At 41.3% G+C, this 18576-nt stretch overlaps 1 protein-coding gene across 1 annotated transcript in view; it reads left to right on the forward strand.

Annotated features, from left to right (window-relative positions):
* Positions 1-165: 165 nt before the first annotated feature.
* The window catches only part of wtip (WT1 interacting protein), a 35391-nt gene continuing 16980 nt past the window's right edge, over positions 166-18576 (forward strand). The window contains exons 1-2 of the mRNA XM_072694929.1: positions 166-324; positions 13972-14073. Of these exons, the coding sequence (XP_072551030.1) occupies positions 300-324; positions 13972-14073 (127 nt within the window). The 5' untranslated portion in view covers positions 166-299. The remainder of the gene's footprint in view (positions 325-13971; positions 14074-18576) is intronic.

Genomic DNA, 18576 nt, shown 5'->3' on the forward strand with positions numbered 1-18576 from the left:
GAGCTGCAGCTCCCGTCGCCCCGGGCTTCGGTGGCTCGGAGATGGGACGCGCGGCTGCTGCAGGACTGGCGGCAGCGAGGCCAACGGACTGCACGGGCTTCATCACCGCCTGCACCTGTACGCCTTCCCCGCGCTGGAAGACTCCCAGCACGTGCACGGTGGCGGAGATGCGGATGCCAGCGCCCCGGGGCAGAAGCTGAAACTGCCCTACCAGGTGACCCCGAGCAGGGAGTGTGGACCGAGCCAGGCGGAGGAGGAGGCTCGAGGCCCTCACGCTGGAGCTCGAGAGAGAGCTCGAGATGCACATGAAGAAAGAGTATTTCGGTGAGTAGCAGGGTTGAGCAAAACCGTGCGAAGAAAATCAGACATGCAGTAAAATCCAATCACTGAATCCTGTAACATGCCTGATTTAACTGTGATACTCTGTGATTACACATTTGCATCACATCTCATCACATCTGAGTTAGAGCTACAGGTTAATCATGCGGTTGTAGTTGAGTGTAGAGCTACAGGTTAATCGTGCGGTTGTATTTGAGTTAGAGCTACAGGTTAATCATGCGGTTGTAGTTGAGTTAGAGCTACAGGTTAATCATGCGGTTGTAGTTAGAGTTAGAGCTACAGGTTAATCATGCGGTTGTAGTTGAGTTAGAGCTACAGGTTAACCATGCGGTTGTAGTTGAGTTAGAGCTACAGGTTAATCATGCGGTTGTAGTTGAGTTAGAGCTACAGGTTAACCATGCGGTTGTAGTTGAGTTAGAGCTACAGGTTAATCATGCGGTTGTAGTTGAGTTAGAGCTACAGGTTAATCATGCGGTTGTAGTTGAGTTAGAGCTACAGGTTAATCATGCGGTTGTAGTTGAGTTAGAGCTACAGGTCAATCATGCGGTTGTATTTGAGTTAGAGCTACAGGTTAATCATGCGGTTGTAGTTGAGTTAGAGCTACAGGTTAATCATGCGGTTGTAGTTGAGTTAGAGCTACAGGTTAACCATGCGGTTGTAGTTGAGTTAGAGCTACAGGTTAACCATGCGGTTGTAGTTGAGTTAGAGCTACAGGTTAATCGTGCGGTTGTAGTTGAGTTAGAGCTACAGGTTAGTCATGCGGTTGTAGTTGAGTTAGAGCTACAGGTTAATTATGCTGTTGTAGTTGAGTTAGAGCTACAGGGTTAATTATGCTGTTGTAGTTGAGTTAGAGCTACAGGTTAATTATGCTGTTGTAGTTGAGTTAGAGCTACAGGTTAATTATGCTGTTGTAGTTGAGTTAGAGCTACAGGTTAATCATGCAGGTTGTAGTTGAGTTAGAGCTACAGGTTAATCATGCAGGTTGTAGTTGAGTTAGAGCTACAGGTTAATTATGCTGTTGTAGTTGAGTTAGAGCTACAGGGTTAATTATGCTGTTGTAGTTGAGTTAGAGCTACAGGTTAATCATGCAGGTTGTAGTTGAGTTAGAGCTACAGGTCAATCATGCGGTTGTATTTGAGTTAGAGCTACAGGTTAGTCATGCGGTTGTATTTGAGTTAGAGCTACAGGTTAGTCATGCGGTTGTAGTTGAGTTAGAGCTACAGGTCAGTCATGCGGTTGTATTTGAGTTAGAGCTACAGGTCAATCATGCGGTTGTATTTGAGTTAGAGCTACAGGTTAATCATGCGGTTGTATTTGAGTTAGAGCTACAGGTTAATCATGCGGTTGTAGTTGAGTTAGAGCTACAGGTCAATCATGCGGTTGTAGTTGAGTTAGAGCTACAGGTCAATCATGCGGTTGTAGTTGAGTTAGAGCTACAGGTCAATCATGCGGTTGTATTTGAGTTAGCGCTACAGGTCAATCATGCGGTTGTAGTTGAGTTAGAGCTACAGGTCAATCATGCGGTTGTAGTTGAGTTAGAGCTACAGGTCAATCATGCGGTTGTATTTGAGTTAGAGCTACAGGTTAATTATGCGGTTGTATTTGAGTTAGAGCTACAGGTTAGTCATGCGGTTGTATTTGAGTTAGAGCTACAGGTTAGTCATGTGGTTGTAGTTGAGTTAGAGCTACAGGTCAATCATGCGGTTGTAGTTGAGTTAGAGCTACAGGTCAATCATGCGGTTGTAGTTGAGTTAGAGCTACAGGTCAATCATGCGGTTGTATTTGAGTTAGAGCTACAGGTTAATTATGCGGTTGTAGTTGAGTTAGAGCTACAGGTTAATTATGCGGTTGTAGTTGAGTTAGAGCTACAGGTTAATCATGCGGTTGTAGTTGAGTTAGAGCTACAGGTCAATCATGCGGTTGTAGTTGAGTTAGAGCTACAGGTCAATCATGCGGTTGTAGTTGAGTTAGAGCTACAGGTTAATTATGCGGTTGTAGTGGAGTTAGAGCTACAGGTTAGTCATGCGGTTGTAGTTGAGTTAGAGCTACAGGTTAGTCATGCGGTTGTAGTTGAGTTAGAGCTACAGGTTAATCATGCGGTTGTAGTTGAGTTAGAGCTACAGGTTAACCATGCGGTTGTAGTTGAGTTAGAGCTACAGGTTAATCATGCGGTTGTAGTTGAGTTAGAGCTACAGGTTAATCATGCGGTTGTAGTTGAGTTAGAGCTACAGGTTAATCATGCGGTTGTAGTTGAGTTAGAGCTAACAGGTCAATCATGCAGGTTGTATTTGAGTTAGAGCTACAGGTTAATCATGCGGTTGTATTTGAGTTAGAGCTACGGGTTAATCATGCGGTTGTATTTGAGTTAGAGCTTACGGGTTAATCATGCGGTTGTATTTGAGTTAGAGCTACGGGTTAATCATGCGGTTGTAGTTGAGTTAGAGCTACGGTTAATCATGCGGTTGTAGTTGAGTTAGAGCTACGGGTTAATCATGCGGTTGTAGTTGAGTTAGAGCTACGGGTTAATCATGCGGTTGTATTTGAGTTAGAGCTACGGGTCAATCATGCAGGTTGTATTTGAGTTAGAGCTACAGGTTAATCATGCGGTTGTATTTTGAGTTAGAGCTACAGGTTAATCATGCGGTTGTATTTGAGTTAGAGCTACAGGTCAATCATGCGGTTGTAGTTGAGTTAGAGCTACAGGTCAATCATGCGGTTGTATTTGAGTTAGAGCTACAGGTCAATCATGCAGGTTGTATTTGAGTTAGAGCTACAGGTCAATCATGCAGGTTGTAGTTGAGTTAGAGCTACAGGTCAATCATGCAGGTTGTAGTTGAGTTAGAGCTACAGGTCAATCATGCAGGTTGTAGTTGAGTTAGAGCTACAGGTCAATCATGCAGGTTGTAGTTGAGTTAGAGCTACGGGTCAATCATGCAGGTTGTATTTGAGTTAGAGCTACAGGTTAATCATGCGGTTGTATTTGAGTTAGAGCTACAGGTCAATCATGCGGTTGTATTTGAGTTAGAGCTACAGGTCAATCATGCGGTTGTAGTTGAGTTAGAGCTACAGGTCAATCATGCGGTTGTATTTGAGTTAGAGCTACAGGTCAATCATGCAGGTTGTATTTGAGTTAGAGCTACAGGTCAATCATGCAGGTTGTAGTTGAGTTAGAGCTACAGGTCAATCATGCAGGTTGTAGTTGAGTTAGAGCTACAGGTCAATCATGCAGGTTGTAGTTGAGTTAGAGCTACAGGTCAATCATGCAGGTTGTATTTGAGTTAGAGCTACAGGTCAGTCATGCGGTTGTAGTTGAGTTAGAGCTACAGGTCAATCATGCAGGTTGTAGTTGAGTTAGAGCTACAGGTCAATCATGCAGGTTGTAGTTGAGTTAGAGCTACAGGTCAATCATGCAGGTTGTAGTTGAGTTAGAGCTACAGGTTAATCATGCGGTTGTATTTGAGTTAGAGCTACAGGTTAGTCATGCGGTTGTATTTGAGTTAGAGCTACAGGTTAGTCATGCGGTTGTAGTTGAGTTAGAGCTACAGGTTAATCATGCGGTTGTAGTTGAGTTAGAGCTACAGGTTAATCATGCGGTTGTAGTTGAGTTAGAGCTACAGGTCAATCATGCAGGTTGTAGTTGAGTTAGAGCTACAGGTTAATCATGCGGTTGTATTTGAGTTAGAGCTACAGGTTAGTCATGCGGTTGTAGTTGAGTTAGAGCTACAGGTTAGTCATGCGGTTGTAGTTGAGTTAGAGCTACAGGTTAATCATGCGGTTGTAGTTGAGTTAGAGCTACAGGTTAATCATGCGGTTGTAGTTGAGTTAGAGCTACAGGTTAATTATGCAGTTGTATTTGAGTTAGAGCTACAGGTTAGGTAGTATCTGAGTTTATTAACAGGTTATTAGAGTTTACTGGTTAGTCATGCAGTTGTGTTTGAGTTTACTCTCAGTTTATGTGAGGTTACAGTTTAGCAATACAGTTGTATTTGAGTTTTAACAGGTTATTAGAGTTTACAAGTTAGTCAAGAAGTTTGAGTCATGTTTGAGTTTAATGACATGTTGTTATATTGTAATTGTATTTGAGGTTATTAACATGGTATTAAATTTTACAGGTTAGTAGTGCAGATATATTTGACTTTACTTACAGATTATTTGCAGGTTTACTTGTGTAGTTGTATTTGAGTCTGAATACAACGTTCTGTCCTGATGTTTGAACGTTTCGTTCTGGCTGTAGAAGTGTGCTACAGGCGTCTGTGTGCCCAATGTCCGCATTATGCTTTTATAAATAATTTACAAAATTACACAAATGCTTTGTCCAGTTCTGATCCTGTTTTTTATTTGTAAGATCTCATAGCAGGAAAAGGCTTGGCAAGCTTAAATGAAGCACAGAACCAGAGGTCGGAAATTGGACTGGTGCATATATTGGGTGTTTAGTCATGCAGCTGTATTACGCCCTGCAGGTCTCCAACAAAACTTTTGGGATGCTCCCAGAAAAAGGCACTTTATAATAACACTCCAGTGGAGCTCATTTGTTTGGGAATTAAGTGGATCAGGCCATTGAACTGTTTGCAGTGTAGGAGTAGTTTGGGAGATTTTTCTTGATTACTGGGTTTGTGTGTTATTTTCGAGCAGGTTGGTCAGGATGGAGTTTACAGTGTGTATTGAAACAAAGCTCTGTTTTGTGCGTCTTAATGGGTGGATCTGAGTCATAAAACCAGGTGGGGTAATTTCCGGCATTAAGCCCAGTTTGGGACCAAGGTGTATTGTTCATGGTGACTCTCCATTGTAAATGCTTTCAAGCTTAATCTTGGTCTGGGAAACTAAACCACCAAACAGGTGGATATTGTTTATTATTTTAGAGTTTTAGTGCTGAGTGAGAGAGTATAGGCTTGTCTAGGTAAAAAAAAAAAACAGAGCAAAACAGTGTTGAGTGAGCGTGTTTGTACTGAGCTATTTGAATCATGGGAGTTTCCAGACCTTAGCCCACCTGAGGGCAGCCTGCCAGAGTGATGTCTTTCTCAGAAGAAAACCACCTCTCTCCCTTTGCTAATACTAATGCTGGTTATTCATTGCTTAATGTGTTATGTTTTCAATGGCAGATTGGGGCAGATCCAATGGAATTCCAACCAACACTAGATGTCCAAAAGTCTGTAGACACCCATACATTCATCATGTTTGCTGACATCAAGGGAATTCATTGAGTATTTGCCCCACGTTCCATTGCTCCACAGCCCAGTTTTGTTACAACTGCAGCAATACTGTATATAAAAACCATAAGCGGCTTGTGTGTTACCCCACCTTCTGACACAGTTTAAAAACAAACCTGTGTGTGTTGTGTTGTGTTGTGTTTCCTGTAGCGGCTGACAGAGACTAACTGGAGCATTAACTGAATGCTCTGGCCCGTTTTGCGTGCGTAACCAGCTGATTGCTGATTGGTTATGGTCACACCAGGCCACGGCAGCAGGGGCACTGACCAATCACAGCAGAAACGGCTGGCATCCCGCTTGGCATGTCTGAAAAGGGCCATGGCTCTCAGTAGACAACACCCTCCCCACCACCACACCCCCGTTAATGAGGTGGCTTGTCTGTTTTGGAGAGCGTATTTTAGTTTTACTTCTTCAGAATGCCTGCAGCATTAATGTATACTGTGGACTGGTTTTGCATTTAACCCTTAAAAGCCATGAAAACCACTGCAAATGCTGCTGCATTGGTCGAATTCATTTTTTTGATTTATTTGATTTTATTATTATTTAATGTATTGAGTCATGATTAAAGATCTCCTCCTTTCCTTATTAACCCAAATGTGGTTTGTTAGAGACCATAAAACTAAATGGTGAGTTTTTTATGGGGATGCACACAGATACTTCATTAACAGTATTTAAATACTGAAATCCTTATTTGGGTCCCCTTTACATTTTAAAAATATGTGCCTATTCCTTGCTAATAGAAGTTTGTAATAACACTTTCGACCCGCAAGCAGGCCATAGCCTTTTTAAGGGTTTAAGGGGGTTACATGAGTGCCATTAAAAGGCAGTATAAGTACAGCTGGCTCACTTTATTGCTTAGCTAGGTCCAGAAATAGTGTCAAAATTTCTTAGACTTCTCTGTCCACTAAAGCCCTGTAGAAGATGACAAGTCCTCATCGACATCCTGTGTTAGCATTGGTTTGCTCTGAGGCAGCCTTTATTCCTCATACACTGGCTTTAGGTTTATAAAATCAGCCTTGAATCATTTTTGATGAATAATTAACTGCCAAATACATGAATCATGCAGATTAGATGAGTTTGGAATTGTGGGATTCTTAATGTATCTTTCTAATGTGGACTTGCAGCCGTGAAAGTTGATCTTCCATGTTCAGATTACGTTGGGTTGGGATTGGGATTACATTGGGGTCCAAGCACTGCTCGCCATTATGAAGGTAGTAGAGCACAAATCTTAATTACGTTTGCATAATTGCATAATTTGCTTTCAGTTAACTAAATAATTTATCAGCCATTACTCCTTTATTTTAGTCTCTGCATCTGAGTTTTCATGTACCAGTTGTTCAAGGCCTAATTGTTTAAAGTTCAACAATAGTGAATTCTCCACTTGTGCGAATTAACTTAGTGAGTATGAATCTAAATATCAATATAATTAATATAAGCATATATAAATTAATATACCTTTAAATCAGTTATCTCCAGCAATCACTTCAAAATCTAAGAGTTAAAAGAGACTTTCAGCATCCTAGTGCTTCCAGCAGCAGCACCCTGGAGCTGTTAGGGTGTGCATCAGAGTGTGTATCTGCTACAGTATGTGTATTAGAGCATGCATCTGCCAGAGTGTGTGCATTTCCAAACTGCAGCAGCAGCAGTGCTCTCAGGAACGACGCAAATGAGTGTTTTCTTTCTGAGGGAAATCCTAATTTCTGGGTTTTGGTTGTGGTGTTTCCGCAGACATGCTCTCTCTCACACACAAGCAAACACACACACACACACACACACTGTCATTCACACGATTACTCAATTAGTCACTCACATACACATTCGCACACACATGCACTGCGTCTTCCTCATCCTTTCTTTTAGTCAGACAAACACACACCCCCTCACTCTTTGCCTGTTGCAGTAAAAGGCTAAATAAAGGCTCTGCTGTTCCCAGCTGATGTAGTGATGCTGCTGTTTAGGCTGTTGGCTGGAGCAGATGGGGTTAACAGTTATGTAAGAGCTGTTCCTTACCAGAATGTCAGGACCAGACTCTTTCATACCATGACCATCAAACTCGTCGGATTATCGCTATCGGCAGATAATTGTTAAGATTGATTAGATTTGGTCAGTATTTCAAAAAGATATCTGATCATGCATTTATTGAAGAATAAGAATATCATTTTCATTTAATTTGAAACCCTAGAAAAACACATATACTGACATCAGCTTTTGTAATGACAGATATGTACATGAAAAACACTGTCTATCAGCATTGACCCAGATTTACAAAATGGTGCATACATAATTTATTTATTTATTTACTTACTTAGTCATAGGGATGTGCATTAATACTTAAAGTACTTGATAACTGTTTGAGGCAACAGTATTTTGATACTGAAATTGCTGTTTGGGTATTTAGTCACACTGCATTAAACTCAGGACTGAAATGTGACGGGATTTGCCATATTTGCGAGTAAGTGGGATTATTGCTGTTACTAATTAATGCACTGATCTGATCCCCAGTAATTTCACAGCCATCCATGAACAGAAGTCCAAGGGCCCAATTTTAAGGATCTCTTGGAGAGGCGTCAACCGTGCACCACTCAGTGTGTCTTTGCTATCATTATAGTGACGGGGAAAGTATGCCTTGCGTGGCTCGAAACGGGCAACAGGCATGTACTAAGTCTCTTAATTAATCATGGGTGTGTTTTGGGAGTAACATGCAATAAACCAATCAGCGTATCCCTCGCCATTCCCTTTAAGAGCCAGGTGCAGTCTGATTTTGGCGGATTGCTATTACAATGGCGCAAAGTGGGGGTGTATGTGTGTTGGGCTAAACGTGCCTGCGTTGACAGTTTACTGCCAAGATAGCAACAAACCTCTGACTGTTGACGTCTGCCTAGGCTGTTTTCAGTCAGTGGCGCACCTGTGTTTTCCGTTGCCAAGATCCAGACACCAGAAATGTACCGGATCACATCTAATTTCGAGACCACCACGCCCATCGGCGTAGATATATTCACAAGCATTATTGCTATTTAAAAGGAGCCTGGTGTAAAATAAGGCCTCAAGTGTTTCTGGGTGGGTTGGATGGCCCTCCCTCTCCCCCATGACTCGACACAATGCACTGGCATCTCTTAGCTGATGTAGCAGAACTGGAAATTATCAGCAAATATCAACATTTCCCAGAATGTACATCCCTGGTTAGTTAATTGGGAAGTTGTTGAGTAAAGTACAACTGTCTGTGTGTGTGTGTGTTCGCTTTCTGGTCAGTGGAGTAGGCTTGCTTTTAGAGCGTACATGCAGTCTTCCTTTTTTATGTGTAAGAGAGAACCCACTCTGTTACCGTGACAACGCCTCCCCTAAAATTGATAGGATCTCACTAGGCATTTTGCTCTGTAGCTCTGTTTCTCTGTCTCTCTGTCTGTCTGTCGCTCTCTCTCTCTCTCTCGCTCTCTGTCTCTCTTTGGCACCCACCCCCTCCTCTTTTTTCTCTCACTTTACCTGACACCAGACTCTTGGCTCACGACGCTGGCTCAGCCTCCAGACGCAACCAGTGGGGGTAAAGTCTGATCATCTGCTTAGAATGATAATGAACGCACACACACTTGGGCATTGCTGTGGTTATGTTGGGCCGTGTCATTGTTGATACGCATACATGTAGCCCCAGGCTCTCCTTTCCTGTGGGTAAATAAAAGCAGGTCGTGCTTTCTTGCCCCGAGGATAAAGTAACACTGTTGTTAAAAAGCTTGAACAGAACGTGATACACTGAAAAACATAATGCATTGAAATTCATTCAAATGTGTTTATAATTTCCTCATAAATAACATATTCACTATCAAAAAATAAAATCAAAAAGTCTTAATTGCCAGAGTTCCAATCCAGTGACTTTGTAATGAGCTGAAGTGGTGTTTGTGGTTCAGAGCTGACCATCCACCATCAGTTTCTGAGGCTGTATTCAATTAAATCTCCCAGCAATCTACCCACTGGAATATCAGGTGTAGACCGCCATGCATCACATTGTCCACATTTGATCAGATCACGTGAGATGAAGGTTAATAGTGAGCAACGACAGAGCCAGAGAGTCTGGTAGGTTTCATCGCTCAATGTGTGCCAGGACCGACTACTTTCACTAGAGGCTTCTAAGCGACACGCAAAACATGTGATGTGTTGAGACAGTGGGACAGTTAATTGTCCAAATGGTGCTGCAACAAAAACACATCTGCTTGAAAAAAAGTGGTGTACAGTGGCACTGCGGACTCCAGCTTTAAGCAGAACTGTTATATATATATATATATATATAATAACGTTTGGGGCCTGTTTACATCTGGCATTAGCATGCATTTTGTATCTGGATAGTGCCTGGATCTCTTTTGACCGGATTCTGTTGACTCGTGTCATAAAAATGTGCTCTCAGTGTGACCAGCTAAGATCCGGATTTTACTTCCCCACATAAAAAGCTCACCAACACATACATCATTTAAATTTTACTTCCTGTAAACAGCAGTTTCTCATCAAAATTGTGCTCCAGGAGACTGTGAACAGTCTACAGGAACGGTGGTGGTTTTACAATGCGGTGGAGCAATAGAGTAGGTTCTCGCTTTTCCGTAACGGCTGTGTGACGGACTGTTTAAACCGCAACAGAACAAACTCTGTAATAATGCTCTCATCTACCAGTAAAAGCATGAGAGCGTGGAAGCTAGAGCAAGAGTAAGAGATGAGCCAAGATCCAATCGTCAACATCTGTTCACAGAAACCACATTCCACCACATTTGGTTTACTCGTGTATTAAATGTGACCTCCGAATGTGGTTTGAGTGATCCGATCAATATGCATGTTCGGGGTGTTTACATCAGGCTTTTCATTCAGACGAGTGAAATCCGAATGCGACCTGATCACCAAAAAAGCTCACCATTAAAGACGTTCTGTTGGTCTTTACGATGTCTTACAGTGTGCTGATTAGCTAGTATTTAGTCTGACAAACAAGTGTTAGAGTTCTAGTAACCCTTTAATATTCCTTTAAAGCTGGAAAGAAGTCTTCTGTTGTTTAATGGATATGAAAAATATTGATTATAAAAATACATTTCGCAGATGTTTTGTGACTCCTTTATAAACTTCTAAAAGCAGTATGTTGTATTGTAGCTGTAATGGATTCACAGTCATTCAGAGATTTTGTAGATGGTCATACACGTAAAGAGTTGCTGCTTGTTTAGAGAGTGGGCTTTTTCCCATGTTTTGCAGTGCGTAATGGGGTGTGTGGTGATGGTCATGTTGAGCAATGTGTACCCAGAGGGTTCCAGGGGGTCTGAAATGAAGAGGGAACAATCAGGCTAGCAATGACCATATCCGGGGGTTCCATAACTAACCTCCGCCAGCACATCGAAAAACCCTTTGAGACCACTTGGCCTTCTTTGTCTTTGGCACGTAGTGTACTACTCAAAAGTTTGGAATGAACATTTTCAATAGTATAAAGCAAACAGGTAAATGTAAAGAGGACAGACGTGTCCAGAATGAACATAGAACATAGAGAAGGAACTTATGAGAGTATTAATATGCTGAATGCCTCATATTTTAGAGGTAGTGATCAAGTAAGTTGGCTGATAATCGGACAAAAAGAATGTTAATTCCTGATTTCAGTATGTTATAATAATACAATATATATATTATAGCATGTTTTCTAAAATGTTTGAATATTTGGTAGATGTGTGCCATAGTAAACTGTACATGGGACCATATTGAGGCAAGATAGTGGAGTGGCGTCTGTGAGATATTTTGAGTGGATGATTCAGATTGTGTACTGTAACATTTTAAGCTCCTAATGATGATTTAGACCCTTTTAGGCTACTTTTGCTGGGGGAAGGATCTGTGAGCCTCTCCCTCTCCTGTTTCCTCAGTAATTGGAATGAACGGCAGTGCCACAGGAAACAGGGCAGGTTTTGGCCAAGCAAAGAACAACGTGAACCGCTTCAGCTCCTTCCTCGCTGTTAGCCCAGCTGTTAGCAGTCAGAATCAGAGACGGCTTGGAGAGGAAGTGGTACCAGTGTGTACCAGGTGAGCACAAATGAAGCTTGAAACAGATGCTCTGCATTCTGAATTGGTCTAAACTTGGTTCCTATTAAAGGTTCTTCCTCATTCACAAAGTGTTTGTGTGCTGTAAAGGCATTTGCTCACATAACTAACGTTTATGCTGACTAGGGGAAAGTATGAATCTGACTGATCAACCTGAGTCACATACTCAAGAACTATGACTCAAGTGTGGCTGAGAAAATGTGAATATAGTTTTTAATAATTGATTCATCCTTTGAACAGAAATGTTTGGTTTTTTTTTTGTAGAATAACTTGTTCATACAGTCCTCCAGGCTAATGATGTCACATATATATAACAGAAGTTGTGCACTGAGGGACAAAGAAATCACGCCCTGGCATGCCTCGCGGGAGTGTGCAGCTCTGAGCCAAGTCGTTACCTGTGCTAACATAATGAACATCAATATTATGTGATTATTAGCTAAATAGCACAAAGTATGCATATTGCTTTATTCAGAATGACTGAAATACCTAATGTTTGCAAAGTTGTTTGTTTATGGCCAGTGTAATTCCATGTTTTCTGCCCGTATGGTAGCTGCCATGTGTGGTATTAGTGACTAGCGTGGGTTTACAACAGATGTTGGCTGTAGAACTGGTGCTGTGAAGTCCATGTTTTCCAGCGGGTGGAGAACTAGGAAGTAGGCTGCTCTAGTGTGTTCAGAGTAAGTTGAGGGGTCTTGGCCAAAATGGACTGAAAAACAATAGTTTAAGATGAAAGTGGATGAAAATACAGAAATGTGCTTTAATCAGTATCTTGGAAAGGTCATCATTTAGAGAACCATCTCATCTTCGAACTGTGAAACTGTGACACTGCCCTATACTCTGCCTGTATTTGTAAAACGTTTACCCAAAAACCTTAAAAAATCCTTAAAAAGTGTCTTGAGCATCAGACACCATATTTGCAATAATTTCTTGTGAGGTCAAAAGTTTGAACGTTTGGCTGTTAACAGTTCTGTTCCTCTTGAATGGCACATTTTACATCAAGTCACTATGAGTGACTAATAACTTATGTCATGATTAATGATTGAATATGTAGAAATGTTTAAAAATGCCCCTTCAAAAGGACGGGAGTGTACTGTAGGCGCTGTTGGCCTTCAGGTTTTGAACAGCAATGTAAAACAGTGCTCTAATGAACTGTATGACTGTGTCCTTGATTGCAGATGCTTTAGTCATGAATGTTTTCCATCTAGAGTCATTTACCAGCAAGAGCTGGAATACTCAAGCACTAAAGATTCATATCAGATGACTCCTGTTTATTTGTTCATTCACGTGTGTCGTCTGTGGGGGGGTGAGTGTGTTTGTGCGTGTCTCGTAGGCATGATGCCCTTTGGTTGACCCTGGGCTTTGACCCTGCCCTCGCTATGGAATGCGGCCCCCAGCAGAGGCTGCGCCGTGTGCGAGAGTTGATCAGTCATCAGAGAGACCTCTAACGCTGACTCATTGTCCAGTAATGCCAAGGGATTGCTCTTTAACTAAGGTGGACACTGACCACTGTTTTTTCATGCACCATAGCCCAGCATGCAGACTTCAAATGATCAACTCATTGTGATTGGAGTATACCTAAAAACATGCTAATGATGTACTGGTGACAAGGTTAAAGACTCTGTGTTAAAGACTGTGTTATTCCACCCCAAATAATTGATACTTAATAGTACTCAACCACCAAAACACTCTTCTGGAGCTGTTATTGGTCAGAATGCTCACAGCCCACCTGTTACAAACACTATAATTGACTATAGGATGTTGCATTCTATTGCAAAGGCCAGTATCACATTAATGTTTATACATTTAAAGAAAACAATACATGGCAAAAATATTATATAACAATACTTGAAGTCAGTTTAATAATTATTGTAATGTATCACAGTTTTTTTCTGAAATAAAACCCACTTCTGTGGGGTGCTTTCATGCACACATTGGACGCATTGAAGATCTGCAGATGTGTTTCAGCTGCGAAACATTTGGCAGTAATCCACTTTGGATTATTTTCAGCTGAAATTTCAGTGTATCCTAAATATCTGTGAACAAAAGCAAAGTATAACTAAAGAAGAATGGACCTCATTGCCTGGAGATCATCATGATCATCATAATCATTCTTGAATCTTAAAAATGTTTGTGTTCCACTATGGGCTATTTCCAACGTTTTGTTTGTGTGGTCAGCCACCCCAACTTATGAATGAATGGGATACAGCGAAAGAAGATGCAGTAGTGTTCATCTCTACTCTGACAGCCACAAGATTGCTTTGGGTACGCACTAGAAGTACAAATTTGTGGAAATGGCGAGGCTGTAGATGTTATGGGCATGACTGATGTTATGGGCATGACTGATACCTGTATATTAATGTCTGTGTGTGTATTGTTTCAGGTATCTGTGTAAAATGCGGGAAAGGAGTGTATGGAGCAAGTCAGGCGTGTCAGGCGATGGGGAACCTGTATCACACTAACTGTTTCACCTGCTGTTCTTGTGGTGAGTACACACACACATGCATACAAGCACACAGACATGTGCACTCACCTGCTTCCTCCGTGTCTGCACATGTACACAACCTCACACACACATACACACACCTGTCCTTTCTGGCTGTGCATGCATGCACGCACCTACGCACACCTGCCCACTTGGTCTGCACACACACCTGCCTACTTCCACATACCCACCTATGGTCACGTACATCCAGCCATGCACACGAGCCTATATCTGTGAGAGCTATTGAAAGTACTGTGTGTGTGTGTGTGTGTGTGTGTGTGTGTGTGTGTGTGTTAGTACTATGGTATTTTAAAATGTGTAGTTTCTTCATTTGTTTTGTTTGTAACTTAATATTTGCTGGGTCAATTCAGCTCAATTCGGTTATTTAAAATTGCTCTTTTTTGTCCCAAAGTCACAGAATTCCTTACATTCTATTAGGCTTCGGTTAAGGTTATAGTTAGTATGGTTATGATTAAAGTTTGTTTAAAATGTGTGTACAAGTGTGTGTGTGTGTATGTGTATGTAAGCTCTTTATACGCCCTCACCAAAGCTTTAGTGTCCCCTGACTGCTGAGGCGGTGTCCCGTTTCAGTGGTGTGTATTAGAGGCAAGGAGACGTCAGCCTGAACCGACACTTCCTCCATTGAGTTCTGTCCTACACACAGATACGCTTTCCTCTGCCTTTAGAGGCAGAACAGATCATTTACGCTCAGGGCTGGCTCTCCCACTCCGAGCACATTGTTCTGGGCAGGAATGCGGGTCATCGGCACTGGAGCGCTCTCTATAGGCACATACACAAGACAAACGAGTCACGAAACTGAGGAGTTCGGGCTGCAGTGGAACCGAAGTGTTCTTGCGAGTGGATCCTTTATTATGTTAAGATATTTGCGACGTGTTTGGTTTTGGCCAGTTAGTCTTAGCATCAGATGCTACACCCACAGAGATATATGGAGGCACCATCTGATGCACACTGTAAGCTGCAAGATTCACATTCTATTTTTCTGAAGGCTGAAAGATGCGAGGTGCACTGATTTTTTTTTTTTTTAATGCTGCTTCTGCCATGTTGCTAAGCAACAGTAGCGTAACTGTCAGTCAGCTGCGCTAGCTATCGATTTCATATTTACAAACAGGACGCTCTGATACTTTTATAAATATCATGAACATTTAGATTTGTAACTTCATGTAGGACAGGGTGCTCAACAACCACAGCCACTAATTTTCATCCATCACAGCTGATTCTGAAGGTCTGCCTTACCTTGATCTGATGGGTCAGCACAGAAATGCTCATGACTTCTTTGACACACAAAGAAAAATGTGCAGAAACAGTCAGCAAGAAACGTCTCTCCGATTGGAAACAAATGTGACCAAAACAACAGTCTGATTGACAGACAAATGTCCCTCTCTGTACATGTAGGAGGTTCTTGGCCGCATTGGGCAACAAAACTCAACAGACTTCTCAACAGACATCATTTATTGTCCTTTTACAGATTCTTCAACAAACTCAAACTCTTATACAGAGCCATCACCATCATTACCATCATCACCTTCAGCGGTAGTCTTATCTAGTGGTTTTGTGATTTGCTTTACAGTTAAATTTAGACATACTGTTCCGGGAGAAGTGCATAGATGCCTGTGTGTAATTTAGGAAGTGAGTGTTTAGGCGTGTGTTTGTGTGTGTGTGCGCTTTCAGGTCATTTTGTACAGGAGCTGCGCTCTCCCTGCAGTTCTCTGTAATTGCTGCGTGCTCTTGGCTTTGGCCCACAGCTGCAGCCTTTTCTCATCAGAAAGCCCAAGAATGCCCTCCAGCCCCCCTTTTACTGGCTTCCCTTGTGGACCCTTTCCAGTCAACACACCGCACTCTTCCATACCACAACACACACACACACACACACACACACACATACAAACATGTTAAAAGGGTATTGGGCAATAAGTACACTCACTAAGCACTTAATTAGTAACACTATCTTAATACTGGGTAGGACATTAAATTCATTAGTTTGAGATTGTGGTCCATGTTGACATGATTGTGTCATGCAGTTTCTGCAGATTTTCATGAGCACTTTCATGCTGTGAATCTCCCAATCTACTATATCCTAAATATGTTCTTTTGGATTCTGATCTGGTGACAAGAAGTGAGAATCAGTTTGAGACAGTAGCCATTAGAATATGTGACTGATTGTGGCCATAATGGTATGCATATGGTCGGCAACAATACTTAAACAGGCTGAGGCAAAGTGTGCCAAGAAATAGTTTATAGTTGATGTGAACATTACCTGAGGCTGCTGGCCCATATCTGTATGATTTTACATTTTGCACTGCTGTCACATGACAGGCTAATAGGATAATTGCATGAATGAGTAGATGTTCAGCTGTTCCTAATAAAGTGCTTGGTAAGTGTAAGTAGTTTGTCTGTGTTCTTCAACTAGACAACTTACACAGTATGCACAGAAAAGCATAGTACTTATCAATGTATTGGCTACCTCCATACAGAAGTACCAAAATATAATAATCTTATTATAATAATCTTAATAATAATATATAGAAGTAGTTATATGTCGGATACACATTGCACATGTTAATATGTAATAATAAAATGAAATATAACTACATTAGGGAAGTTGATAGTCGGATAACCTGTTGATTTTTAAATGAACTGATTATTCGGATTTCAGGTACTGGTTTCAGTTACCAAATAACTTTTGTGTAGCTATCATCTTTTACTTTTGTCTTTAGGTGTTTTTATTAATTTGCTCATTAACAATAAAAACAGTAATTGTTTAAAAATTCACTAATTTACTAAACCGATCCTCTATAAAATCTAAATAAAGTTTGGTGTCAAAATTTAAATCTAGGGATGTGCGGAGTAGTAAAAAATATAACACCTAATTAAGTTTTCCCATAATTTTCAGTTTGAAAGGATTTTGTGTTACTGTTCCATTTGTATTGGCAACGTAATATTTTTTTATCTCGTTACGTTACACAGTAAAAGTTAATAGTGGAGTCCATTGTTCTCACTTACTTGAAGATTTCTCCTTTTTTTACACTCAGCCTGTCCATATGAGACTTGGCTTGTTCCTTTTTGTAAAAGCCCATGGGCGTAACTCTGAGCATGGGTCTCCCATTTTGGTTCGGCAGTTTCACAAATCAAATTACAAAAAAATCACAGAAGAAAATAAAATTATCATATAATCCCACCTCCCGACCAACTGTGTACCGTACCGCCTCTTGCTTGTGTTGTATTTTGTAATCCGCATGAAAATGTAATATAATATCTCCTGTTTTGAAACTGCAACCATTAAAGTTTCTTTATGTTGGCTCAGACAAGCAGAGACGGTACAGAGCGCGTCATAGGTCAGCCAAAGCCGCAGCACTGTTGGTTGGAGACGCAAATTTGCATGTCAGAGTTCACCAAAGTTGAAAATTCACAGACATAACCAGGTGTGAACACGGCTTTAGTGGTGTCGTTGCAGATGTGTAGCCGTGATGCTTTCTGGCTCTCGTGGCACAATGTTCACAAACCGTAAGCTTTTACTATTACTGTTACAGTGGCAGTAAAACTGCATTCCACACTGTTATGATTAAACTCTGGCTTTTAATTCGTGGTTAACTTATGTCCAAAAATCTTTTTTAGACTAAGTAGACTAAGTCCTTTAGTTGTTGTACCCCTAAACCTCTAAACTCTTTTCAAAGGCTTTAAAAACACATAAAAACACACGTATGAGTTGAGGGACGTATGAGGGACGTGCATCTCACCCTCTACTCTGGGGTGGATTTCAATCAGTTAATGAAGTGAGTAAAAAGAAGCAAAGACAAAGACTCCGAATGGATCACAGACAAGGAGTTAGGTATGACAGCAGGAGGTTAAATGCTTTTCAGGACGGGCAGAACAGCAGGCACACATCTCTCACACATCTGCCTGTTTGGGTTTGGTGGTGTATTAACTCAGAAAGTATGTGTATGAGTGAGAGATTGAGAGGGTGTGAGTGTATAACCAGCAGGCCTACACATGCTTAGAACTGAAGGCTAGAATTTCCCTTCACGAATAATAATACACATATACACACACACACACACACACACACACACACACACACACACACACACACACACACACACACACACACAGACACATGCACACATGCACTCAGTGAGTCATCACCTCCAACATCCCATCATGCACCATGCCCCAGCCCACCTGCAGGTAATAAGGCCCTGTTTGTTCTCTTTGCGGAGAGAGAGTATGTGTGTGCGTTTGTTTTTGTGCTTTTTCAGTACAAAATTGGTCCTGGCTGTGGAGCCACGCCAGAGAAAAACACAACTAACCTACAGCGCAAGCAAAAGGGTCCCGACTGTTTAAAGTGCTTTTATAAGAACACTTTTTTTTAACTGAAAGGACAAAAACATTTCTTTTGGTTACTTAAGTTAAAATGTTATTAGGTTTCTGAAAAATTCTTAATAAAGACCGGGACATGTTGTTAAAAATGGGGAAATAAACCAAATT

This window comes from Salminus brasiliensis, chromosome 13, assembly GCF_030463535.1.
Source record: "Salminus brasiliensis chromosome 13, fSalBra1.hap2, whole genome shotgun sequence".
NCBI classification, from domain to species: Eukaryota; Metazoa; Chordata; class Actinopteri; order Characiformes; family Bryconidae; genus Salminus; species Salminus brasiliensis.